The sequence below is a fragment of the Magnolia sinica genome, chromosome 12, assembly GCF_029962835.1.
Source record: "Magnolia sinica isolate HGM2019 chromosome 12, MsV1, whole genome shotgun sequence".
Lineage (NCBI taxonomy): Eukaryota > Viridiplantae > Streptophyta > Magnoliopsida > Magnoliales > Magnoliaceae > Magnolia > Magnolia sinica.
In genome coordinates this window covers 72,454,560-72,481,446 of record NC_080584.1, presented here as the reverse complement: position 1 = coordinate 72,481,446, position 26,887 = coordinate 72,454,560, and the positions used below count along the sequence as shown (strand labels likewise).

At 40.8% G+C, this 26,887-nt stretch overlaps 2 protein-coding genes across 15 annotated transcripts in view; one reads left to right on the top strand and one right to left on the bottom strand.

Moving 5' to 3' along the window:
* The window catches only part of LOC131221670 (sesquiterpene synthase TPS2-like), a 33,643-nt gene extending 22,780 nt beyond the window's left edge, over window positions 1-10,863 (top strand). The window contains exons 6-7 of one of the 2 annotated variants that reach the window (XM_058216964.1): window positions 666-914; window positions 10,412-10,863. In XM_058216964.1, the coding sequence (XP_058072947.1) occupies window positions 666-914; window positions 10,412-10,705 (543 nt within the window). In that variant the 3' untranslated portion in view covers window positions 10,706-10,863. The remainder of the gene's footprint in view (window positions 1-665; window positions 915-10,411) is intronic. The other variant, XM_058216965.1, reaches the window with a different exon arrangement.
* The window catches only part of LOC131221672 (putative recombination initiation defects 3), an 88,759-nt gene extending 62,569 nt beyond the window's left edge, over window positions 1-26,190 (bottom strand). For 4 of the 13 annotated variants that reach the window (XR_009159520.1, XR_009159522.1, XR_009159523.1 and 1 more), the window contains exons 1-4: window positions 25,405-26,190; window positions 23,550-23,697; window positions 22,667-23,336; window positions 21,457-21,528 (exon numbers count right to left, since the gene is read on the bottom strand). Coding sequence is in view for 8 of the 13 variants with exons in the window: in XM_058216970.1 (XP_058072953.1) it covers window positions 23,197-23,336; window positions 23,550-23,697; window positions 25,405-25,564; window positions 25,645-25,709 (513 nt within the window). In the remaining 5 variants the exon portion in view is untranslated. Of the gene's footprint in view, window positions 1-20,267; window positions 20,448-21,456; window positions 21,529-22,356; window positions 23,337-23,549; window positions 23,698-25,404 lie in introns of those variants that run through there. The other 9 variants (XM_058216966.1, XM_058216968.1, XM_058216973.1 and 6 more) reach the window with 7 other exon arrangements.
* Between the last annotated feature and the right edge of the window lie 697 nt (window positions 26,191-26,887).

Here is a 26,887-nt window from a genome sequence, read left to right as displayed (position 1 = left end):
GCTTCGATGTTATCAAAGTCGGCTCAATGTCATCAAGTATCTCCGAAATTTCTCTAGCTGGTCATTAGATTAACTGGGTGATTTTTTAATGCTAACATAAAGTGTTCGATGACATCGAAGGGTAAGTTCGATGCCATTGAAGATTGTTTGATGCAATCGAAGAAAATTCAATTTTCATGTTTTGTCTTTAGATAGTTTTGGTGTTAGTTCAATGTCATCGAAGTGGCTTTGATATCATCAAAGGTTAAGTTTCAATGTCATCAAATAGTTTTGCACAAATTTTCGTAAAGTTGTGAATTTACGGGATTTGTTTCCTTTTCTGATTGTGATTCTTCCAAAAGCTATATATTTGGGTGTAATTGAATTGAGAGGTATCCAAGGGTGTAGCTTGGGGTAATTTGAGGTTGTTCGGATTGTGTAATCTCTCTACTCTTGTAAATTTCTGCTTTCATAGTGATATTTATCTCTTTGTGCCGTGGTTATTTCCTGAAAGGGTTTTTTCATGTTAAAATTGTTGTGTTCTGTTTGTGTTTGCTTGGTGCGATTGGATTACATTACTTGATTTATCTTTGTGTGCTTCTGCGGTCCCCCAACAATGAGTTCTTCAATTTCTGACATCAAGATAACATGTTTGGATTATTTATTCATTTATTGTGAACATGCAGTTCATGGTTGTAGCCAAAGCCTACTTAGTAGAAGCGAGATGGGCCACCACAGGGTACGTGCCATCTTTGGAAGAGTATATGAAAAATGCATTATTGAGCAGCGCATACCCCACACTTACTCTAGCATCTCTGGTTGGGATGGGAGATGTTGCAGCAAAAGAGACCTTTGAGTGGGCCATCAATGTACCTAAGGTGGTTAAGGCTATTGGTGTGATTTGCCGACTCAAGGATGACATCACATCAAATGAGGTACCTCACGATTGGATGAAAAACACTATACTAATAATGCATGCCTTCTTTCTAACCTGCATATTTCAATGTTGGTTGAGTGCATATGGTATTTTTCATTCCATTGATTATGGATGTGAAGCACGTGCACACATAATGTTATGAAATAGAAAACACATTATTATATATATAGTGTGTACATTGAGTCATGTGATGTATCAACACACAATGACCCATGAGAATGAAGGGAAATGGAAACCTATTGTACCCTCAAATTCTACGCTTAGACGGGTCTAAATAACTAACCATTACCGTTCCTAGGCCTGACCTGTCCAGAACTAGGTTCCCTCTAGTATGGAATGGAAGATCAGAAGGATCTGTGAAGACTTTGTCCTATTGGTTGGCACTACCCATTCCTGCTAAGCTATCAGCCACGTAATTACACTCCCTCAGAATGTGGGCAATTAAGATAGAGGCAGAGCCCCTGATATGATCAAAACGCATTTTCTAGTAGAAGAATTTTTTATTTTTTATTTATTTTTTATTTTTTTAATTTTAAATGTTTAAGAAAGAAAACTTTTGTTTTCTAGTAGAAGATTAACCATGGGACTTGAACATCTTTCTTAAATAAATTCACCACTGAAAGTGAGTCACTTTCCACTTCCATCGTATCGAAACCTTGATCCCTGCAAAGGATTAGTCTGGTCACCACTACTTTGGCCTCGGCCTAGAAGCTGGTTTCGACTCCTTGCCCTTTGGTGAATGCAACAATGAGGTTTCCTCTCTTGTCCCTGCTGACTCCTCCACACCCAGATGGGCCCGGGTTTCCCTGAGAGGACTCGTCAACGTTCAGCCACCCTGCCTTAGGCCTTCTCCATTTTACCATTGAGAGGGTCATTTTGGCGTCTACTTTTGGCGAGATGCCAAGGTCCCTGACCTCGAATGCCTGACGGAAACAGGAATAAGTTCGTAATGAGGGAAATCCAACTTTTGATCCTTCGAATGGACCGGGCTGCACATATTTGATTTCCCTCGAAAACTTACCCATTTTTGGAGATCCATATTTCCCAGAGGATGAGGGACGGAGGCAGACCTCGAATGGTACCTATGTTGGACTTAACTGAGGTGGAAGTCCACCATTGCGTTACTCTACCTACTACGGTCTGACCGGGAAGGAAGGAAACGTCAAGAATGGAGGAAAAATACCAGATAGCTAGTTGTAAAGAGATGGTCCAGTGATTCCTCCTGGCGAGGGCTACCTAAGCTGCAACAGTTGCAACAATATGCGATGGACACTCCTTTTGTCTTAATATTAACCTCCACTGGGATTGCACTGTGGACCAGTTTCCAAATAAACAACGTCATCTTAGGAGGCACCTTGGCATGCCAAACCCATTTAGACCAAGCTCTTCTAGCATCGTCTAGATGAATTATCCTTTATGCTAACCTTGTAGAGAATTTGCCTAATGATTCCCTGGTCCAAATGGGAATATCCTCTCCAATTTGCATAGAGAGACCCTTAGATAGGACGTGTTTCAGGACCACATAAGAGAGCATGGGTGACAGAGTGGCATTAGGCAGAATACCATTTGGTCCCAGAATGTCCCTGACTTTCAAATTGCATTGCTCTAGGGGAATTTGGCACGAGATCCATCCCTGAAGGGGGCCTAATCCTATCCAGTTAGAGGACTGCAAATTACAATAACCCTCCCCCAAAAGAATCTGGGAATTTTCTTCCACTAGTTCGAAGAGCTTCGACACTTCTCTTCAGCATGAAGAATCCGACGAGCGGTTGGGATGATATGTTGTAGATAAATTATCGATCATGTACTTAGATCTCATAAATATACTCCATTGACTGCTTTCCTGGCCAGAAACTACCGATCATGCCATTTTCATTCTCATCACTTTCATGACTTCCCTCAGTGGTCTGATGTCTAGCCCACCTTCATCTTTCAGAGTAGCTATTTTTTTCAGCCTACCCAGTGCAAATTCTTTTTACCTTCTGATCATCCTAGAAGAAACCTGCAAACATCTTTTTTAGGATGTTTAACGTACCTTTCAGCACCTCCATTGGTACCAGCGAATAAATCAAGACACTGCTTAGAATATGCTTAATGAGAGTTGTTCAGCTTGCCTGATTTAGAAGGCAACCTTTCCATCCAGAGATTTTGCACGAAATCTTATCTATTATTCACTGAAAATGTTCTATTTTTGTTCTTCCTTTAATCAAGGGGACCCCTAAGCAAACAAATAATGAAGTGGTTTTGGCTATTCCCGTAAGCCTTTCCACAATTATGATACGACCTTCGGTCATCTTTATCAGAAGCAGAAGACTACTTTTGCATTTGTTAATCTTTAGGCCTGAAACTGCCATGAACTTGTTGAGGAAAGACAGTAAGGCCGATAGAGATCTTCTACTGCCATGAACTTGTTGAGGAAAGATAGTAAGGTCGATTGCTCGGAAGCGGACATCAGACCCCCTTTCACAAAGTTCTGAAATGTTTCAGACATTTACATTCCGAAACTCCAGACCTCGAGCAGAAACAAGGGCTTTGGATTTGTAAGATTCAAACAGAAAGCAGACCCTACTTCGACTATGGCAAGGCTTCAAGGCTTCAATCTGATGGGCCGATCTATCCTCATTTAACATGCTAACGAGAACAGATCTCCCCATTTGGAGCATAACCCATCCCCCACACCTCCAATAACCCCCGCAAACCCAATCTTGATCCCAACCCCTCCCACCTTCGGGCCAACAGGCACCCCTCCTACATACCATGATCATAACTCTCCTCTCCAGCCACCCAAATAGGGGATAGCCTCCATCTGAGTTCCTCCCTGGATCTCCAACTCCAGGAGGAAAGACCTAGCTCATGCCTTGATAGGCATTGCTTCTGACCCCATTCTCTCAGTTCCCCTCCTGCTAGATTCATTGAGATCCTCTCCATTCAGCGCATCTGGGGTGGAAGTGCCCCGATTCTTGGATCGATCCTTCCTCATCTCCTTCCACTCTAGGATGGAAGCTGTAGCTTTTGAGCGAGATGCTCTTTTTCACCAGAATTTGGGCCTCTGTTTCGTCTCTCCCTGGGGACCCTTGGCACAATTTCACAGGGTTGTGTTAGGCTATGGGAAAAAGAAGGACTGGATCCAGGTTCTAAGTGGGCCCCACACCATTAATCAACGTGGGTTTTAGGTTAACCGTTGAACCAAGGCATTATGGGGAGTTAGTAACGTGCATGGCAGTGATTGCACGTAACTTCTTGATTTTTGTGAGTGGTTGGGTAAAGGTGGGGTCTAATGTGATGTTTGGTGAGAAATCCACTCCGGTCTTCATGTTTACAAGGTCATGTTTGGCCATGAGCTCAAATATGGGACACATCTAAGTACTAGGTGGGCCACACATTGTAATCATGTGTTGGTTGTAATTCATCGTGAAATCAACACTTCCGAGAAGGATTGCTTACAATCTTGGTATATTGTTACAAGTACAATTCTACACTTTTCTTTAATTCAGACTTCCGTCGTCCATATCTCACAACTTCACCCTCTAAACGAGGTGAAATTTGACAGGTGATCATTATTTTACACGCCCTCTCAACTGGTTAAATTTAGGCCCTGATCTATCAAGGATGACCAAGATGCTCCTTTAGTGGCTAACACACTCTGTAATTCAAAATAACATTTGCATACCTCTGATTGATAAGTTACCGGGTGGTTTGGACCTAGACCCTAAGATCTTCATGATGATCAGTTTACCATAATGTTCGTGTGGCCCGTTTGGCAGATCCAAACATGACAGATAGTAAGATGACTTGCTAAAAATAAGGGGACTTGATGGTTAGCACTTTGACCATGTATGTGTGTGGATGTATGGTCAGTTTCGTAAATAAATGGACATAAAGAAGGTTTCTGCAGTAATTAAGGGTAGGACACGTATACCGTTAGATTCGAGTGACTTATTCATATCTGTAAGTTCCTCAAATTGTAATTCTAATGGTTGATTAAACACATTCATGTGGGGTAAACAAGATGAATAGGTCGGAATCTCGATCTGATAAGTGTACGGACAAATATAGAGGTCAAGTAGCTATTTTATTATGATCTAAGGCTGAAATTTGACGTGTATGGTTAATATATGATAATTAGGCCTGGTATAAAATTTCACATGAAATGGATCATGAGAACCATGTGATCTAGAATTCACGGGTTTAGGTTAATGGCATTTTCATAATTATTGCTGATGTAACAATTTTGTGAAACCTAATGGTTCTACATTGTTGTATGTACCTTTATAAACAATTCTTACAAAAGGGCTTACATCTAAATCATTACGGATGAAGAGTCATTGATCAAATTCATTTAAGGGAAGGTACATATATTAAACCACATTATCAACGGTCGAATGACTTGATTTATGGATAAAAATCATTCTTAACGGTAAGATTCATGTTGGAGAATAGATATAGGTTTAGGATAGTTAGATTGACATCGTATACATGTACCTATTAAGTTAAATTTCATGGTAACACTCGAGAACTTTCAATACTTAGGTATTGAAATGTTCGGGGTGTTACACCAACATTGTTGGAGCCCTACAAACCAATGGGCAATATGACTCAAGCATAGGTCCCACTTGAACAAATGGAAAGACCAAGAAATCCCCGAGGTTAATTTGGATGAGGATTTCGTAATTTATTTCTTTGACGAGGAAGAGCTTTTAGAATTAGATTACGGAGCCATTTCTTTAGCGTTCTTAACATTTTTCTAAAGAAGAAACTCTTTCATATATCAAAATGACTTTACACCTCGGAAAACACTTCGGGCAACCTCTCTGAAATAAAGGACCGAGAGGGCCTATCATGAGGAAAATATAGAAAAACTAACGAAACTAAAGGAGGACTGTCGAAGCGAAGAAAAATAGGACAGGCATCTCCTACCTCACCAACGGGGACTGTCTAATAGTGCGCAGCCCCACTCTGTTGAGCATAGCCAGACCTCGAATGTGAGGCGGGAGCTCAGAAACTTGCCTGAAAATGGAGAGGGCCTGTTTATCACTCCCCATATGGGCCAACCCGTTCGTTGGGGAATTCCCTTCCCACAAAACATGGTAGAAGGAAAAATGCCCTCTACTTTTAATCTTCTCGATCCAAGACACCCAATACCTCCAATGCCAAGCCACCTGGGGCTTCCCATTCATTAAATCGACGACCATCTTGGAGTTAGATTCAACCAACACCTTGTTCAGACCCCTATTCATGCAGACGGTCAAGCCATCCCAGATCGCTTTACGCTCTGCAATATTGTTAAAGCCCAATTCATAGCCAATTGCAAAGGCGAATACGAACTGGCCTTTTTTCCCTCTACAAATTCCTCCACTTCATGTCGTCCCAGATTGCCTTTGGATGACCCGTTGACATTTAGCTTGCTACAACTTGCTAGAGGTGGAATCCACTTTACTAGTTTTGTTTCCATTCTTGGAGGGGACGAAGCCTCTATCCCTTGGGCCTGGAAAGAGAGAACAGTAACCATGGAATTGACCTTGGGCCTAGGTAGGCCTTGGCTCATATTTTTAAACCACCTGGCCATGCGACGGATGGTCCTAAATTGCCGGACATCCATGCCATCAAATCTGCCTTCATTCCTGCTTTTCGAATTTTCACAAAGAATAATGTTTGGGGCCAGCCCACTTAGGATTGCAATGCCGCCCCTAGAATATGGAGCGAGCCACCAACTATGTAACCTGTCTTCCACCATTGGATTTTCCATAACTGCGATGCTGAAAATGGTCCCAAAGTGCTGCAAACAACCCTTGCCAGGTTACTAAAAAGAAATAGATGGTGGAGGGATTCCTCTGTTGGATGCTGATCCGCTGCCGCCTTGCAACAAACACACTTCGACGCCAGTCTAATCCCTCTGGACTGAACCCTGCTGTCTGACAGGATCGCTCCTTGTAGAAGCCTCCAAACGAAGCAGGGGATCTTGGGAAGCATTTTGGAATGTCAAACCCAACTCGCCTAGCTTCTCCTCTGCCCACCAACTTTATAGGCTTGCCACATCGATTTCACAGAAAACTCTCTTAACAGCTCAAGGGGCAAAAAATATGAGTCGGAGCCTTCTGAGGTATAGAAACCGTCTCGGAAGACGAAATCAACGTCCCCTTGGGGGAGATAGGAGAAGACTGATTGGGGGGGACCGAAAGGGCCCAAGAAGTCCATGACTTTCAAGCTCTACAGGCTCTCAAGAATGGGCCTGGTAACACGCTAGACCAGTGGACCAAGGTTAGAGCAATTTTTGCGCCACAAGTTGCACTCCCCCTTGCTCCAGTTGGCATTGAACGGAGTCCTCCAACAACTAAAGGGAGGATCTGATGCTTTTCCACATAGGGAAGGGGGACGATGAGGCAGCTGGGCCACCTTCTCGCGCCTGCAAATCTTGCAGGTATTTGGCTATCATCAACGCAGCCCATGGACTGACATCCTGCCTGAACTTGATCGCCCATGCTAGCTTCAACCGAAAGGCCTTTAAGATCTCTTTGAGGGGCCTAATTCCCATCCCACCTTCACTCTTGGGCTTGAAGATCTTGTTCCAGTTGACTCAGTGCAGCTTCTTGTTCCCATTTGACTAGCCCCAGAAGAAATTGGCAAAGTTCTTTTCCATATCTGCCAGAACTTTGGACCAACATGGAGGAGGCAGCCATAGTGTGCACCAGGATACTCTCCAGGACATGCCGGATTAGCGTAGCCCTCCTCGCCAGAGATAGACATCACGCCTTCCAACCGCTAATACGGGCCACTATCTTGTTATGTAGGATTTGAAAATCTGAACTTTTAACCCTGCCCTTGGCAATAGGGACACCCAGATAAGTGGCCCTTGAAGTTGACTTTGGGATACCCAAGCAACGCTCAATCGATCTAATCCTTGTAGAAGCGACAGGGGTGCTTTCATTTTCGCTTTCACGACCGGGTACAGGATAGCCTCCAATGTTTATGCAGAATTGAAGGCTATCCACGATGGGCTAGCACTCTGCAGTCAATTGGGCCTCCCCTGCATCGAAGTTCAATCGGACGCAAGGCTAGTTGTGGACTTTTTGATTGGGGCTACAAAGCCAAGTTGGAAGTGGTCCTTCTAGGTGGCCAGGATCAGGAGGTTGGCCTCATCGGCTCAGGTCATATTTTCTCATATTCATAGAGAAGGGAATGTGCCTACAGACGATTTGGCGAGGATAGCCAGCAACACACACGTTGATTCCTTCACCACGCATATCTCTCCTTCCCTGCCGAGTCAGGGGCAGCATCTTCCTCGACAAGGTGGGGCTCGGTTCTATTTGCCTTGGCTAGCTTGGTCCCTTTGTTGGCTGCGAGTTCCTGCAGCTACCTCTCCCGAGACTCTCCCAGCTCTGTCTCTCTGCGTCTGTCCTGTTCTGTCCTGTAATTAGTTGTTTCACGATAGGCTTCTGTCTGGTCGTTTTTTCTGGATGTGGCCCGAATGTTTGTCACTTGTAAGTCTTAGCTGATGTTTTGGCTCTCTTCAATGAATATATCGGTTACTGAAAAAAAAAATCAATCTAATCCTGGCAGCGTAAAGGAACAAGCTTTTACCGTAGTTAACGAGCTGACCATAAGCCGATTGGAACGAATTGAGGAAGATTTTCACCAATCTGAGGGACGAGATTCATCCGTTCAGGAATAGGAAGGTGTCGTCAGCGTAGAGAAGGTGGGAGATGAGCAGGTAGCCCTGTTTGAGTTTGAATGGGAGGCATGCTTCCCTGTCCATAAGCAACTTGAAACCTCTACGGAGGACCTCCGCAGCCAGGATAAGCAAACTTGGGGAAAGCGGATCTCCCTGGCGAAGGCCTCAAGAGGAGTTGAAGAATCCCGCTGCTTCTCCATTAACAAGGACGGAGAACCAGTTATTTACCCAGAATTTCTCCACCAGCTCAACCCATTTTTTACTGAAACCAAAGTGCCTAAGGACTTGCTTGAGAAAATTTCATTCAACTCTGTCATATGGTTTCTCCAAATCTAATTTCACCACAATATTTTCTGTTTAATGTTCCCAACATGGCATACTATAATTCTTTATTCATGATCATTCATTGGATCGCGAAGTAATCATGATCCTTCATCTACTATAACTGGATGAATGCATCAGATTTTGCACGGATGTGCGACCCAAAATGTAGTCCCCTCCATTCCACCTGTCCGTTATCGTCATTCCAGTGTTGCAAAGGAACACTCAAATAGTCCGATTGATTGATCTAAACCATTTCATTCCATCTGCCAAAGCAAATCATCCTCAGCTTATGATGGACCATACCAAATGGATGGCTCATTGTTGATTCGAAGTCATTTTCCACAAACAATGCTCACCATCAACTTTATGGGCTTTTTATTTACTTATTTATTTTAGGTGGGAGCACATTAACTGAAATTGTACTGATAATTTCCAAAAATAGCAACCTCAACCAAAGAAGATTAGAGGCTCCACAAAAAAAGCCAGGATACACTCAGACATAACCCCAAGAACATTTCATTGACTATTGATTGGATGGTTAATCATCATTTTGCATTTTAAGCCATTAAATGTGTTATGTGCCTGATGGACGGCCCAAATTGGTGTCTTAGACTTTCCAAGTTTGCCCTTGCAACTTAATCTTATGGCCCTGGATCATGACCAATTTATTACCATTTTATAAATTTTATTCTTTTACTCCCGTGCAAATAAAAAATCAACTTTTTCTTTTTCTCATAATTTTATCGTTTTATCATTTTCCAGATTTTTTTTTTCTCAATAATAAATAACCAAAATGAACAACCAATTCGGTTGCGGATGGTCCGCCATCACCTGGCTAGCCCAGTCCCTAAACATCAGGTTCGCTCATACATTCCGTGAAGGCAATTCGGTCCCGGATGGTCTAGCCAAGATCGCCAGCGGGGCAGCCTGGACTCGACGTTCTTTATCTGTCTCTCCCTCCCTACGGCGATTAGGGGCTCCATTCTCCTTGATAAGGCGAATGTGGGGCTGCTGAGGAACGGTGAACCAAGGACGGGTGTGGGTTGATCCTGCTGCTTCGGGCTGTCTTGGAGGGGGATCTTCAGCTTTTGCTTTTGCTCTCCCTTAGGCGGCCTGTCCCAGTTTCCAGTTAGGCCTGTTTCTGCCCCTTTTCCTGCTTTGTCCATATTGTTTAGGCTATAGTTTCCCCTTGTCCTTATTGCTTATGATAGGTTTGGCCCTTTGCTAGGGCCGGCTTGAATGGATGTACATTTTGCTTGATCAAGGAATCAGTCAGTTCGGTTTTAAATAATTTAAAAAGAAAAAAGAAAAAAGAACCAATAATATTTCACTTCTCATAAATGATTGGATGGTTAGATTTATCCAATGGGCAGGTTCCATACGGGCCTTCTCGAATGAATGGCCCAAATCACTTGTCTGTGTGCTCATGAGTCCCTTATCTCACCTTCATGACCCACCTAACTTGGCTAACAATTTCTTCTTTCTAACAATGATATGTGAAGCTCGAGCAAAAGAGAACACACGTTGCTTCCGCCATCCAGTGCTACATGAAGGAGCATGGCACAACATACACAGATACATGCAAGATGTTTCGAGAGGATGCTGCAGGTGCATGGAAAGACGTAAACATGGAATGCATAGAACCCATTCCCGTTCCCAGGGAAGTGATCATGCGGCCATTGAACCTTGTACGTGTGATCGAACTCCTATACCAGCACCGAGACTCATATACAAATTCAGCCGAGGAGACCAAAGAACGTATCACAATGGTGTTGGTAGATCCTATCACTGTTTGAAATTGTAGCTTCTAATATTAGGGTGCATTTGGTTGCCCCAAGTATCATGAAACCAAGTGCAACTAAAAGTACCCTAACACAGCATGCGTTTCTTTTATATGTAGCTACCTTGTTATTGTCCTGCCACCGCATGGATAGAGCACTTGGAAAATTATTTACTATATGTTTGTGAATGCATGGATGCCCATGGGTTTGTGTGAACAATTTTGAGATTTTTCTCATAAGGGACCTTTTCTTTTTATTAATGGACCAAAAGAGTGTTACATTTGAACTATTTCTCCAAAACGGACTACTGCTTTCATATGCCGGCTTTCAGCGGCCTTAGATGACAATTCCGTTCTCTTACTGATTCCATGTCATCTATACTATGTTTTGGAATGCATAGATACAATTTAATGTTTGGAAATGTATAGATACCGTCCGATGTTTTCCTACTGTGACCTCTGCTTCAAATCATCCTCCACGGCCTAAAATAAGTAGAAGAAAATGAAGGACGGGTTGGATATATCACAAGCATCAGTAAAGTGTGGCCTCCTAGATTGAACGGTTGCAAGGTAAGGAGGGACAAGCTGTCACGTGTCATGGCTCTCACCATGTGTCGAAATGTAATGGGGATGGCTTCCGTGATGGTGGGCCTAACACCAGCTAGCTAGCCGGTGTCAAACCTCTTTGAGCTTAATCATAATATATCTTATCCATGCCTGCATGAGCTAAAAAATGATGAAGATTAAAAGCTCAATTGCACCACACCACAGGAAACACTATGTATCAAATTGTTAAGCTTTTAATATTTTTGCAGCCACAGAAGTTTTGAATCAAGCTGATATTTGTGTTTTCCCTTTACCTAGGGTTATTTGGCCTAATCAATAGGTTGGATGGCAAATGAACATTACGATGAGCCCCGGTAAGTTTTTAATGCTGGGAGTTCAATCATTACTGCTTCCCACTGGAGTGGTCGACTTGAGATTTAGATATACCACATTTTTGGGTTCATTCCCTTAATGGATCTTTCAAAATAGATGGACAACATGGATAAAACACACGCATCATGGTAGGGCAACATAGCTTCGACAACCTTTGGGATCACCACCCAAATGGCGTCCAAAATCGATGGCTTAAAAAAAATAATATATATATATATATATATATATATATATATATATATATATATAGAGAGAGAGAGAGAGAGAGAGAGAGAGAGAGAGAGAGAGCCGGTCTCCTACAAACTGTACCACACAGAATTTATGTGCGAGCCTTCATGTATGCTGTACGATGAGAAGAACGGCTGGGATTCCACTATGTTGAGAAAGAGAGAGTCTTCGAAAAAGAGACTCTCCTACACTCATGGAAAGACTCACGTGAAAGCCTTCCGCATGAAGATCTTGCGCAAGTATTTTGTGTGGTGCCTACTATAATGTTTGTGATAAATCCAATTTGTCTATCCATTTTTCGAAATCATTTTAGGACCTGCGACCAAAAATGAAGAGGATCCAAAACTTAAATCGGCCACATAAAAGGAAACAGCGAGGATTTAGTGACCACCGTTGAAACATTCATATGACTACAAAAGTTTTTTTATCGGTTTAAGTTCGTGGTGTTTTCATTTCATCTCAGTGAAAATGACCTTATAAACGGTTTGGATGGAATATAAAGATCAGGGTGGAGATCTGGAAGGTTTAACGGTAAGCATTCCCTTCCCCAATGTTTCATCCCATATGGCTCACTTGAGTTTTTGGGTCCTCCTCATTTTTTGTATAATGTCCTAAAATGATATCTAAAAACAAATGGACTAATTGGATTTCATACAAACATCACAGTGGGCCCCACACAGACATTTGCACAAGATCCTCATGGGAAAGGCTTTAGTGGGAAATCCGCGTCCCCTGAATTGGGAAACGGATTGGTTACTCCCCTACCACCGGCCAATGGCGGATGATTGGTGCCATGTGGGCCCAACCATGATGTATGTGTTTTATCTATGCCATCCATCTGTTTTTCTAATCATTTTATGGTATAAGACCAAAAATAGGGTATATCCCAATCTCAAGTGGACCATATTATAGGAAACAGTGTTGAATGGACGTCGACCATTAAAAAAAAATTGGGGGCCATAAAAGTTTTGGATCAAGCTGATCTTTGTTTTTTTCCCTACATATGGGTCTGTATGACCTAATCAACAGATTGGATGTCAAATAAACAGTACAGTGGGGCCTAAGATGATTTTAATGGTGGATATCCAATCAGTATTGGTTTCCTGTGGTGTGGTCCATCTGAGATCTATATTCCTCTCATTTTTGAGATCAAGCCCTAAAATGATCTTTAAAAATGGATGAATGGAATGGATGAAGCACATGCATCATGGTGGGCCCCACAGAGCACCGACCACCGGCCACCGGGCCAGTGGCAGGGGAGTAGCCAATCTGTTTCCCATAATAAGAGTAACACTGGACGCGGATTAGATACTGACAATGACTGATGTCACTAAGCTCTGTGGGCCCCACCATGATGTATGTGTTGTATCCATACTGTCCATCCATTTGGAGAGATCATTTTATGGCATGAAACAAACAATGAGGTAGATTTAAAGCTCAAGTGGACCCCACCACAGAAAACAGTGGGGGCAATGACACTTTGAAACATTTCTAGGGCCCACCATGATGTATTTTTGAGATCCAAACTGTTCATAAGTTAACATAGAGACAGAGGAAGTGAAAACATAAATATAAGCTTGATCGGAAACTTCAATGGCCCCTATAAACGGTTTGGATGGAATATAAACTCCATGTTGTCCTGAAAAACAAATCTATTGTTGGTGTTTCATCCTTACTGTTCGTTCTTGTCTTCCTCACCCCTAATCTATGTTCGGTGTTACTCTTATTATGGGAAACAAATTGGCTACTCCCCCACCACTGGCCCAGTGGCTGGTGGTCGGTGCTCTGTGGGCCCCACCATGATGTATGTGTTTCATCCATTCCATTCATCCATTTTTAAAGATCATTTTAGGGCTTGATCTAAAAAATGAGAGGAATATAAATCTCAGATGGACCACACCATAGGAAACCAATAATGATTGGATATCCACCATTAAAATCATCTTAGGCCTCACTGTACTGTTTATTTGACATCCAATCTGTTGATTAGGTCATATAGACCCATATGAAGGGAAAAAAACAAAGATCAGCTTGATCCAAAACTTTTATGGCCCCCAAATTTTTTTTAATGGTCGACGTCCATTTAGCACTGTTTCCTATAATGTGGTCCAATTAAGATTGGGATATACCCCATTTTTGGTCTCATACCATAAAATGATCTAGAAAAACAGATGGACGGCATAGATGAAAGACATACATCATGGTTGGGCGCATATAGCACCGACCACCGGCCATTGGTTGGTGGCATGGGAGTAGCCAATTCGTTTCCCAATTCAGGGGACGCGAATTTCTCGCCGCTAAAGCCTTTTCCAGGAAGATCCTGCGCAAATGTCTGTGTGGGACCCACAGTGATGTTTGTATGAAATCCAATCAGTCCATTTGTTTTTAGATATCATTTTAGGACATTATACAAAAAATGAGGAGGATCCAAAATTCAAGTGGGCCATACGGGATGAAACATCGGGGAAATGAATGCTTACCGTTGAAACCTTCCTAGTCTCCACCTTGATGTTTATATTCCATCCAAACCGTTTATAAGGTCATTTTCACTGAGATGAAATGATTACACCACGAACTTAAACCAATAAAAAACTTTTGTAGTCATATGAATGTTTCAACGGTGGTCACTAAATCTCCGTTGTTTCCTCTCATGTAGCCAATTTAAGTTTTGGATCCTCTTCATTTTTGGTCGGAGGTCCTAAAATGATTTTGAAAAATGGATGGACGAATTGGATTTATCACAAACATCATAGTAGGCTCCACACAAAATACTTGCGCAGGATTTTCATGCGGAAGGCTTTCACGGGAGTGTAGGAGAGTCTCTTTTTAGAAGACTCTCTCTTTCTCAACGTAGTGGAATCCCAGCCGCTCTCCTAATCATACGACGTACATGAAGGCTCGCACATAAATTTTGTGCGGTACGGTTCGTAGGAAATCGACTCTCTCTCTCTCTCTCTCGCTATATATATATATATATGCTCACCTATGCATCCATGCACGTGTGCACCTTTGCACATGTGTCATGGGTGTCTAATCCTGTAACACCCCATATTTTCAGTACTCGGGTGCTAGTGAGTAACCTTACTTAGTATGTGTACAGATCTAGCTTAAGTGAACTAATTGCCCTCGCCGTTAAGGATAAACTTCACCCGTATATCAAGTCATCCATCCATCATATTCTAGAATGGAGCGTCACATCACAAGAGAGGCCTATTTGAGGGTTCAATCACCCCGATAGATAAACCAAATGTCCGTTGTCAATATCAAAAAAGTGAATCATCAAAACCAGCCATTCAGTAGACAGCGGCAACTGTGAACCCATTGGACTCTAGGAGCATCGGTCTAAGTATATTCGGATTAGTCTGAAAATGTTAGAGGACAAACATGATCTGACCGACCACCAGATGAGGCCCACCTTAGCTATACTCAAAGTCAGATGAGTGACCCATCTTAAGTTGATCCATAATAACTCACTTTAAATGTGTGTGTGTGAGTATATATATATAATACAAAATGATTTTATAATAATTTGTAGTAATACATATGTTACTTAATTATACAAATTATGTATAAAATTTATTTTACATTATTTAAACTATATATAAAATAAATTGTATGTTAACACATTATCATATAATTGATGTATATCGACTAATATTTACATTTTGTAATTTAAACTACATATCATTTAATTATATCATATATATATATATATATATATATAAGAAAAATACACACACACACACACACACACACACACACACATATATATATATAATATTTCAAATTTAAAACGTTATTAATTGATAAATGATTATTAATATAAAATAAAAAATAATACAATGTATTATAAGTTGTATATATATTTATAATATATACCATATTATAAACTAATGTAGTCATCATTACATAATATATGTTATTTTCATACCAATGTTGAAACTAATGGATGGGCCAGATTTCACTTAACGTCACCATGGGCCGCACAAACCACTAATCAAGCACGAACTTGGCGTATATGGCCCACCTGAGTATAGGATTTGCCTCATCCTTTGGATTGGACCCTAATATGGGCTGATAAAACAAATGAACGGAGTGGATTTTATAGATTCATCATGGTGGACCCCACATAAGAGTTGGTGTGTACAGTTGGAACGCACCCGAGGTGCACCGGATCGGGGAGATGGGTCAAATCGCGTCTGACCCGCAATCTCCTTAAAAAGGAAAGTTGCTCTCTCCTTCCCGCTGCTGGGATTTTAAACGGAACGAACCCGTTTTCCTTTTGCCACGAGACGGCCTACCAATGGCCCTGATCAGATGATCTGAACCGTTCATAATGTCCATGGCATTGGTATGACTAATCCCTGTTGGTTTCAACCGTTGGATTGCTTACAAGTATACACAATAGTAGCCATAAATCAGGCTAACAAGCACACCTATTTCCAAAACGGAAAGGATTCAGTTTCCTCTGCTTTCCACGCTGGCGATCCGAGTAAAAGTCTCTCCTGGGATCTCAGCCTTTCGTTGAAAATTATCCCAACCCTTCATACTAGGGCTTCCTCAATAGGCAGCTCGAGTTGCACCCGCCACTGATGTTGAAGCCAGATCATTGAAATGTGCTGATAGCCATCCATTTGGTGGGTCCCATAAGCCCCTAGAGACCAATCCGGTCCTTCTAAAGATTACAGATCAGTCAATGAGCCGTCTAATGAAAATCTGCCATGATTATGGCCATCATATTCTTTGGTTGCCCAGAAAACCCACCACCCTTTAGTGGGCCCCATTATCAGATCAGAAGCGTCCATCTGGTGGCCCCTAGCACCAGACGACCCTCTATATCAACAGATGTTATCCATGCCTTCAAAACAACCTCTGATTTAACAATCTTTTGCAACCGAGTTCAAAAGGAATTTATCTAATAACTCCACTACCTCGTTGATGAGTTGTTTCAGACTCTCTAAGATAGAATTAATGCATTGGAACAAGTCGATCAAGCACTCTTTAAGATGGTTGTTTTCACTACTTGTGCTCCAGACGGTTTATCGAGTAAAGCGGTGTGGCTGAGCCATGTTGAACAATTCACTGCCCGTGTGAAGGCCGGTTTAGAACAATGTTTGTGCATTTTTGCAACTTTGTATTATCTGTAGCCATTGGGATTATTCCCTTGTGGCCCATGTAATGGATGAATGGTCTAGATCATTGGCAGCTGATGCACAAGTGGCAAGCATTTATGGGAGAGTAGAGAAAGGTGATCGATGCGTGCTTTATTCTGAAATGAAAGATAAGCATGCAGCCTTTTATTCTGACATGAAAGATAAAGCTGCAACCTTCCAACTCTAACCGGGCTGGGTGGGCTCGCTTGGGCTTATGTCTACTCAAATCCTGCCTGTAAACTGGTGCCGGTGTGAGGTCAAACAAATCAGGCCCGAGATAGCTCGGCTAGGATTATGGGAATTTTGTATCCATGCTGACAGGACTTCATACACATGGGAATATGCTTTGTGATCCATACCCTTGATTTGTGGGCCCTGTATGATATGAGGATTTCTCGATTGAAGGACAATAAATAACCTTGGGTAAATGGTATGCAATCCATTCGCTTGACAATACAAATTTGTGTTTGCAGCAGATATGCTAACATGGAACACAGGCCGTTCGCATTGATCAAGGAGAATCGTGCCAGTCGCATTGATCAAGGAGAATGCATTCCATCTTAACAGGGGACGCGGATTAGCTACTGACGCTACTGAAGTGACGTCACCAAGTTCTGTGGGTCCCAATATAATGTATGTATTGTATCTACACCGTACATTCATCTGGAGAGATCCTTTTAGGGCACGATCCAAAGCTATAGTGGACCCCACCACAGAAAACAGTGGAGAGAGTGACGGCCAGCGTTGAAACCTTCCTAAGTTCGACCGTGATGTTTATTTGAGATCTAATCAGTTCATAAGTTAACACAGACATTAAAGAAGGGAAAACATAAATAGTTTTGTGGCTCTTAGAAGTTTTTAATGGTGGGTGTCACTCTCTCCACTGTTTTCTGTGGTGGGGTCCACTCGAGCTTTGGATCTGGCTCATTCTTTGGCTCATGTCAGAAAATGGTCTGTCCAAATGGATGGACGGCGTGGATACAAAAAATACATCATGATGGGATCCACATAACTTGGTGACGTCACTTCAGTAGTAGCCAGTCTAGCTACTCAACCTGTCGGTAGCTAATCCGCGCTCCCTAATACGCTGCCATGAGAGAATTCTTCCTCTTCCTCCTCATATAATGATTGAATATGCTGATTTTTAGAGCATTTTCTCATCACAATAATATTGAAAGATTTTATTCACATTACAAGTAAAATAAAACTAAATTAAATTTAATTCTCAGGATGAATGATTTAACACTATAAAATGATACTTCTAGGTTGATTGGAGGATGAATGGTGTGATTTTTCTTTTTCCAACCATCATTGAAATTGACCCTCCTAGAATTCTTATCTCATATATTAAGGAAGCTTTCCAGAACGATTTTTTTAATAAAAATTTAAAAATTTTTATTTTTACCACGGAGAGACCACTTGGAGGCATATTTACTAAGGTTTCTTCATTTTATAAAATAACTCATAAAATACTTGGCTAGTTACTAATGAACCAGTACTAAGTTAGGCCTGTTCAAATTTAAACATTTCCTTTTATACAAGTGCCTAAGGATGGAAGTAATCACAACCACAAAAAGGCCGACGAAAGGAAATATGGTCAATATGGTCAAATCAACGATGGATTGGATCATCCCATCATTTTTTTATTTTTTTTTATTTACACACACATCCCCAAACACTCATGCCGTAGTGGGATTTCACCACTTATGGATACTCGTACTCATGACCGTTGGTTGAAACTCTACCATCGGAGCAAGAGCAGTTTAGTTTTACATGGTAAGCCTTGAAATACGTTATGTACTTATCCTTACTCTTACTCGGGTGGCAGACTCTCGGGAGTTTCAACACCCGGTCAAGGCTGAAATCCCACTACGGCGTGACTGAGTGGGGTTGTGTGTGGAAAAAACAAAAAAAGCTCTTAAGTATGTCATGTACTTACGCCGCAGGTCCATCAATCAGACTAGCAACTAAGAGCACCATAACTTACAATGCTCTCTCTCTCTCTTGACCTTGACGATTTTAACCATTCATATTGAAAAAAATGAATCATATGATTAAGATTGGTTAGATGAGTGTGATATTTGCATGGTAGCTCATGAAGTGTGCCTCAGACCTAACGAATAGTCCAGATCAATGGATTGATTGCATATGTGCCACAGTTCAGGTAGGAGTACCGTAACTTAAAAGTGCTCTAATTGCACCTGGGCATGAGCGCAACTTGGCTGCCACCCCGGAACGAGCGATGGGGGTGCACCCTAATCACAGGGCCCACCTTGATGTATGCATTCTATATCTATGCCGTTCATCTGTTTTTCCACCTTATTTTAGCATAGGGTTCCAAAAACGAAGTTCATAAAAATTCTGGTGGACCATACTTACAAGAAATAGCGATCATTGAATGCCCACCGTTAAAAATTTCATATGGTCCGCTGTAATGTTTATTGACCATCAAACCCGTTGAAAAGGTCACATAAACTTGGATGAAAGGAAAATTAAAATAAAATCAGCTCGATCGAAAACTTGTGGCAAACGAAAAGTTTTTAATGGCCAAAAATCACTGTTTTTTGTGGTTTGGTCCACCTGAAATTTGTACCTGCTTCATTCCTGGGATCATGCCCTAAAATAAGCTGAAAAAAGAAATATCGACGGCTTCAATATAAAATGCATCCCTGCGGTTAGGCCACACTCACGTAGCAGGTTCCGGGGTCGCAAGCTAGTCGCGCTCCTGGGGCATCTCTCTCTCTCTCTCTCTCTCACACACACACACACACACCTTGGTGCCTTCGCCGATCTCCATCGTTCCCTCTCTCTGGTGGTGAGTCTCTCTCTCTCTCTCTCTCTCTCTCTCTTGTACAGAGAAAATCTCTGAATTTTTCTTGTTTTTCTAAAGATTCTGATTGTAAATCGACGGCACTTCGGATCGTGATTCAGGTGCTGTGGAGAGACCTGAATCGCAGTTCGATTCGCAAGAAATTCAGTCTTTATATAACCCGCTCAATCCTTCCGTCTCACCTCGACTCTGCACATGGCATAGTTTTAAAGCAATGCAGGCCGTCCGATTTTCTGACCCTAAAAATTACACTTTAGAAGATGATAGTTACCCTCTCTTATTTTTGACCTTAGGATCCAGCCCTCTCCCTCGACCATCCATTTGGACAGTCAGGATTTCTCTATCTGACTGATTTTAGAGATGTTCTCCTATCACATACAAACATTGGATGCTATGCTTACTATGCTACCCTGTTATTAGGACTGCTCATAGTAAGCTATGTACCTGAGCTTCACACGCGGCGGATCCTCTGTTCAGGAAACACATTGCCTAATTTTCAGTCCTGAACTGGAAAATATGTTTGCCATACTCCAGTTGAAGGTTTTGGATCTTCTGACATAGTGGACCATTGCTAGCATATGGGTGACACTCCCCTCCGTGCAAACGGCCTAAAAACAGAATACGCATGGAATAAGAATTTCAGTGGAACTGTTTACTACATTGTTCCCTGTGTGAATTGGTGTTTTGGGAACTCCAAACTTAGCAAAAAGACAATTAATCAGAGTAGGGATCAAGGATGACAGGTACCTTGAGTTCTGCACCAGATGCACCATTCATCTTCTCTGCGATCTTCTTCAGATCAATCCCACGCATCAAGTTCATCTTCCTCGAGTGTATTTTCAAGATATTGAAGTGGGACTGAAAAACAATCAAAAATGAGATCAGGACGTCATATGTATTGAGCAGAATTCCACACAGTAGCTAGAGATTCAAGCTGGCATTGATGGAATTATGGTACTTATAGGATAGTTGTCAATGTGCATTACATACATGTAAACAAACAATTTTCACATGTGCAAAGGTAGGTCGACACGCATCTGTGTAGGTGTGATTGTGCATATGCAAGGATTTGCCAACAGTGAATCTGTACCAATATATGCACTAATTCCTGCAACATGTGCATTTTGCTCACAACCATACATCATGCATTTGCATCCATGCCCACTTTCATGAATATTTAATGCAACATGCATACAAATAAGTATAGCATGAAAGCAGTCATCTGAAAGAAGCATCTAGAAATGCAAGTAAATTGAGGATCTACAATGAGGATTAGAACCTTATTGTTTGTACCAAATGATCTGAACCAATTTATGCATGCTGAAAAAAGATGCAGAAACACCACATGACTATTTACAAATAATTGTTCAGTTGATTTTCTAGCCCACCCAATTAATATTCCTGATCACTGATTTTTTGCCTATGGCCCCATCCAGACTGTAGCCCACCCAATCAACATTCCTGATCATCTAACACATTTACCATGTGTACCATGAGTAGCTGCACAGAACTATGACACGAGGTGCACACAAGATAATTATCCAGTATTTACATTTTTGCAATATTTTGCCAGAAAACCAGAAAAGAATCAGTTTTTAGAAAGTGCAGTTTTCATACCTAATATATCCATAGCTCAAGACCCTTGCTGACAAGCCCCATGAATGCATGAGTAGGATTCCCAGCACAACCCTGTTTAGTATAATAGAACAAAACCCATGAAAGGCTGAGTTAAATCAAATCGATTTTAGTTTCTATGATAATGTAGCTAAAGAATTTTCCAATTTGCACTGAAATAATTGACAATACAATACATTGTATCCAACATTACACTCTTAAACAGAGAATTGTTCAAGAAAAGAGAACAATCTTTGTTCTGATAGAATCAGTCCACACGGAAGGATTCGAACCTGAGTAATGGAATCAAAACCCATTGCCTTACCGCTCGGTCACAACTCCTTTAGAAATATTACCTGATCGGTACTTCTTTCCTGTATTTCAAATCCTCGGCACGGTACCCATGCTCATTACTAAACTAGTTGAAGAGATGAAATCAATCAAGGTATCTTTTTTCAAAAATAAAAATAAAAAATCAAAGGTCGAATCAATCATCAAAAGAAGAATTAGTCCAAAATTTTGGATACATTAGGGGAAAATGAAACTTCAATGGAAGAGAAGCAAATGAAATGTTTTCATAGAAGTTCTCGTAAAGTACATCTATATGAAATGTCAACGACTACGACATTCTTTGAATCATGTTATCCCTTTTGGAATATATGAAGATCCATATTCTTTCTGATTCAAAGCATGTCTTCTTTTCATGTGTGGAGAGAGCAAATGGGGTTACCAACTCTTGATATCTAAGAACAGAATGACAAGAGGGTCGGTCGTCATTGGAAATGTCTTGCCTGTCCCAGCATTGCGTCTTCCTTTGTTTTTAAATATTTTTGTCATTTATAAAACAAATGTACCTTTTTCTTGATACCTCTTTCAAAAGAAAAAAAAAAAAAAAAAAGCAACTTTTTTCTTTTCTTTCTTTCTTTTTATTTTTTATTTTTTTTGAAAGATTACAAAATTTTATTAAAAATGAAAATGCAAACAAACCGAAAGCAAAAGCAATATAAAAGTGACGCTGAGCGGTAGCCCAATAACAGCCAAAGGAAAATCAAATTACATCCCTTCAAATTTGGAACACAAGAAGCCCATTCAATGACCAGTGATCTGGCCCTTTGAGAAATGCCTTGAACCATAATTTGGACAGTTTAATTTGAAATGAATTACTATCAAAGAGCTACAAAACTTTTGAACATGTTTGCTGAACAATGCTAACCTTTGATTCATGGACACTTGATTGTAGAAACAGGACTGTTGGATATTTTTTCATTTTTAGCCATCCTGATGACTTTTGGGCCATGGCAAAGGCACAGTGGCGCCCACCCAATGAACAACCAGGATCTTGTAAGAAGTTCCACATTGTAAAATCGAAACAGAGAAAACAGAGTTTCAAATTCTAAATGCACCCCATCCATCCATTTCATATTCTAAAAGTATATAACCCATACACCATGGTGGACCCTCGGAGCTCCTGCCCGTTCTGAGCTCGGGATGAGCAGGGGTAGGACGCAATCCGCTTCCAAAGACTAGTATCTTTAATACATAATTATTGTTAGCTAAAATAAGACGAAATAATTTTTACGCGTCTACCAAACAGGGCCTTAACAAACCATGTCGCACAAGGCACATGCTGGTTGAGTAATGACAGTAAATAGTTTAGTCATTACAACCACAAGATTAGTAAGAAGTGAAGCTCATGGTCTGAGAACAACTTTTCTAGTTCCTGTTCTGGTATAATAGAGATACTTAACTTTCCAGTGATACTTCTTTAACTGCTTTGTTAACTTGCTTGACGTCACTCCGAACAGATTCTAGGACCATTCCCAACCTTTTTAATGAAGTTTCCATCAGTCTGATTCTGTGTTCGAGTTCCTCACTGACATGGCCTGTTCAGACGAATCAAAACTTAGCCTCTCCCAGGAGCAAACATACGCAAAAGCACAAGCTCCACACAATGTGGCCTGCTTAACCCATGCATTGTTTTAAAAAGGCTAAAATTTTCTTGGTTAAAATTCTAAAATTTTAATTAGTGTTATTTTAGTCTTCTTGCATAAAAACGCCAATGGGCTATGGATCATCTAAAGATCTTACAAGCTCACATCTATTATCTGGAGCAGAAGTTGAACTCCATCTGCGGATAACATTGTTGGATGATCTCGACATTGGCATCTGAGTATCTTCTTGCGTGTAAGTAACAGGCGCCAAGCAAGAAATCCTCTTCAACGAGTTGTCTTGAGAACCAAATCTCTAAATTTACAATGTGCACATGATTAGTCAAGAAGAAAAAGAAGTGTTGCTAAAGATGTGAAGAAATAACAACTCAAGAAGGATCTGGAAATTTTGGCAGCAGCAGCAGAGATGGTAGCAAAGATTATACTCATCAATCCAGATATATACATCTAATATTTTCTTAAATTTGGCAAAAATTCTTGATAAATTTAAAAGCCAGTGGACTGCTATGAATTCCACAGTCTTGCAAGACCCAAACATGCACCCGTACACATGAAAAAATTGGATCTAATTAATGCAGGATGACATTTCTTTTCATTTATTTTTTATACTAGACATCATTCTCATCCTGCACAATTTATTTACAAAAATTAATTATAATAGTTCCTGCATAGTGGAAACTCTCCATAATACCCATGGTGTCCGTAAAGGCCGTTACGGGGCCATAAAGGCCGTTACGTAAAGGTAACGGTGGCAACCGTTACGCATTACGGGGTTGTAACGACCATAACAGGCGTTATGGAAAAAAATGGCCCGTAATTGCCATTATCGGCACGTTACGTCCCTTATAAAGGCCATAACAGCCCCGTAATTGTCTATTATAGGGCAGATACAGGTTTTTCATACTTTTTAATCAACATTAGGGGGCAAATACAGGTTTTTCCGGATTTTTTTTTCAATAAAAAATAGACCGTAACGGCCGTTACGGGGGCTGTAACAGCCGTTACGACCACTGTTACCATTACAGAACACCTTGATAATACCAAACTTCAAAAGCGAAATACCTGAGTGCAACTAGTCTTGAACAAAATTTGAATTGGTTTTTTGTGAATTTTTATAGAAAATGAAATATTATTATTTTTCTATGCTAGCAAATTTATCATAAATTTCTCATAGTATAGGAAAAGAAAGTGACTTAAAGATGAATTCATCTAAAAGTCACACCTAATTCCTCCAAACCCTGGAATTTCAGGCAAAATAGGGCTTCCTAAAATATTCTCGATCTTTCAAAGATGAGAAGAAAAAATTTAGCATCAATTAAAGCATTCACTCCTTTCAACTGTATCCTCACAACTCAATTAAGAGGAAATCAAAAGCATACCAAAGACATGTATGATTGCTACTTATTCCTCTGAAACTTAGAAACTGATGGCAAAATCGAGTTTCTTGTGTTTATTTGCCATGATCTGATTCAATATGGGAAAAACCAAAGCAAGTTCAATTTTCTTTTTCAAGTTCATCATCACAATCTCAAATAACAGGAAAATAAAAATAGAGATGACTTGATGCAAAATCACCACCCTAATTCATGTAAAAGATTACCGTAGCTTCCTTAGGAAATGTAGTGTAATATATATATATATATATATATATATATATCAGAAATCAAAACAGGTTGTACCATTGCATTCATCTAGAACCATTTCGTTCCTCCAAAAAAAAAAAAGAATTTCTAACATAACTTGCAATCATGCCTACCATAAAACATGAAAATGGAACTAACTAAATTATTATTTTTAGCTTATAATCATGAGCTTAAAATCGAGTTTCTTGCAGTAATTCACCACAATTTCTTCCAAAAAAGGAAAAACCATAGAAAAATCGATTTTTATTTAATTTTTTTAAATTTCATCATAATGTCATATTAGCAGGAAATGAAAATAAAATATATCATAAATTCATGTAAAATATCTGGAAAATTAAGGCAATATCTAAGTTCCCTACATGTTCATTTGTCACAATTTCCTCTTGAGAATTCTGTGAGAGCTGTGACATTGACATGCCCTGTGTAAATGACTGTTGTGAATGCGAGCGGAACTGCAAAGAACCTTGGCTTTTACCGAAAACAGAAGTATCTGCTCCTGGTGGGATTGCATTTCCTCTCCTGCACGAACAGAGTAAGAAAATCACCACAAAAGAAGAATATAAATGTGACTGGATCGGGTTTTCTTGATAGATCTGGACCTGGAATGTGGTGGAAGCACAAAAATGGAGCTCAGATCGCAGGCCTTGTTGATCTTCAACTTCATTATCTAATTTTCAGAGGATCGTAATCTCCATAAATGCTATGTCTCCATCTACAGCTCGAAATCATCAACAAATCATGGAGAAATCAATTCAAAGGATAGAAATTCAGGAAAACGATAAATCAATTCCAAGGATAGAGATTCAGGAAAACGATAAATCAATTCCAAGGATAGAGATTCAGGAAAACGATAAATCAATTCCAAGGATAGAGATTCAGGAAAACCCTATCGATTTAGTCTAGAGCTTCATGTGACGACCGGAGACCCTGGAATTTCATCGAACGGATGGCAGAGAACTGCATTCTGATGGCCTTGAGCTTCGTCAGATGATCGAGGCCTGGATCAAAACCCTCACTTTGTTCGAAGACAGAAGAAAGGGTTTTTAAAAAGTATTGATCTTCTTTGAATGATTTTAAAACCCTAGCTTCAGGTAGAGATTGAAGACTGTAGAAGAGAGCTGTGCTTCTGTTTCTTTTCTGCAGCGAATGGAAATTAAAATTTTAAAGGGCAGGGCGTTCGAGCTTTATATAGTGAGGAGTTTTTGCGGGAATTCCCAACATCACTCCATCGGAGGATGGGGTGACTGATGTTTGGAGTGGCCGAGAGATGGCAAGAAAGAAGCAGAGATGGAGATTGGGTTAATGGTTTTAGGGCTAGGGTTAGGATTTTGCGGGAGAGGCTGCGAAGCAGAGTCGCCATTTTCGATTCTCTTAGGATGCGAGGCACTGCGAAGCACTGTGGCGAGGGATATATCATTTCCCATAGCTGTTGTAACTTTGTTTCTCAGGTAGTCAATCAGATATATCTGTGCCCGGGGCTGTGTGGGGTCCACAGAGTGTATGTGACAAATCCACTCCGTCCATCAGTTTTGAAAGACCACAATAAGACAGGAATCTAAAAATTAGGAATATCTGTAAATCAGGTGGGCCACACCAAAAAAACAGTGGGATGTCCACCGTTGAAAACTTCCTGTACTGACCATGATGTACGGAGTGGGTATATGCCATCCAAACCGTTCAAAGAATTATTACCACACAGATGGACGGAGTGAGTCCATCGCAGACATCTCCATAGGCCTCACAAGCTCTGGGAACGGGTTCACAGGCAATCCGCTCCCCCAACCATTTGAATCCGCCGACCCCATTGGGACAATAAGTCGTTGATCAGATCAGTGTCGGGCC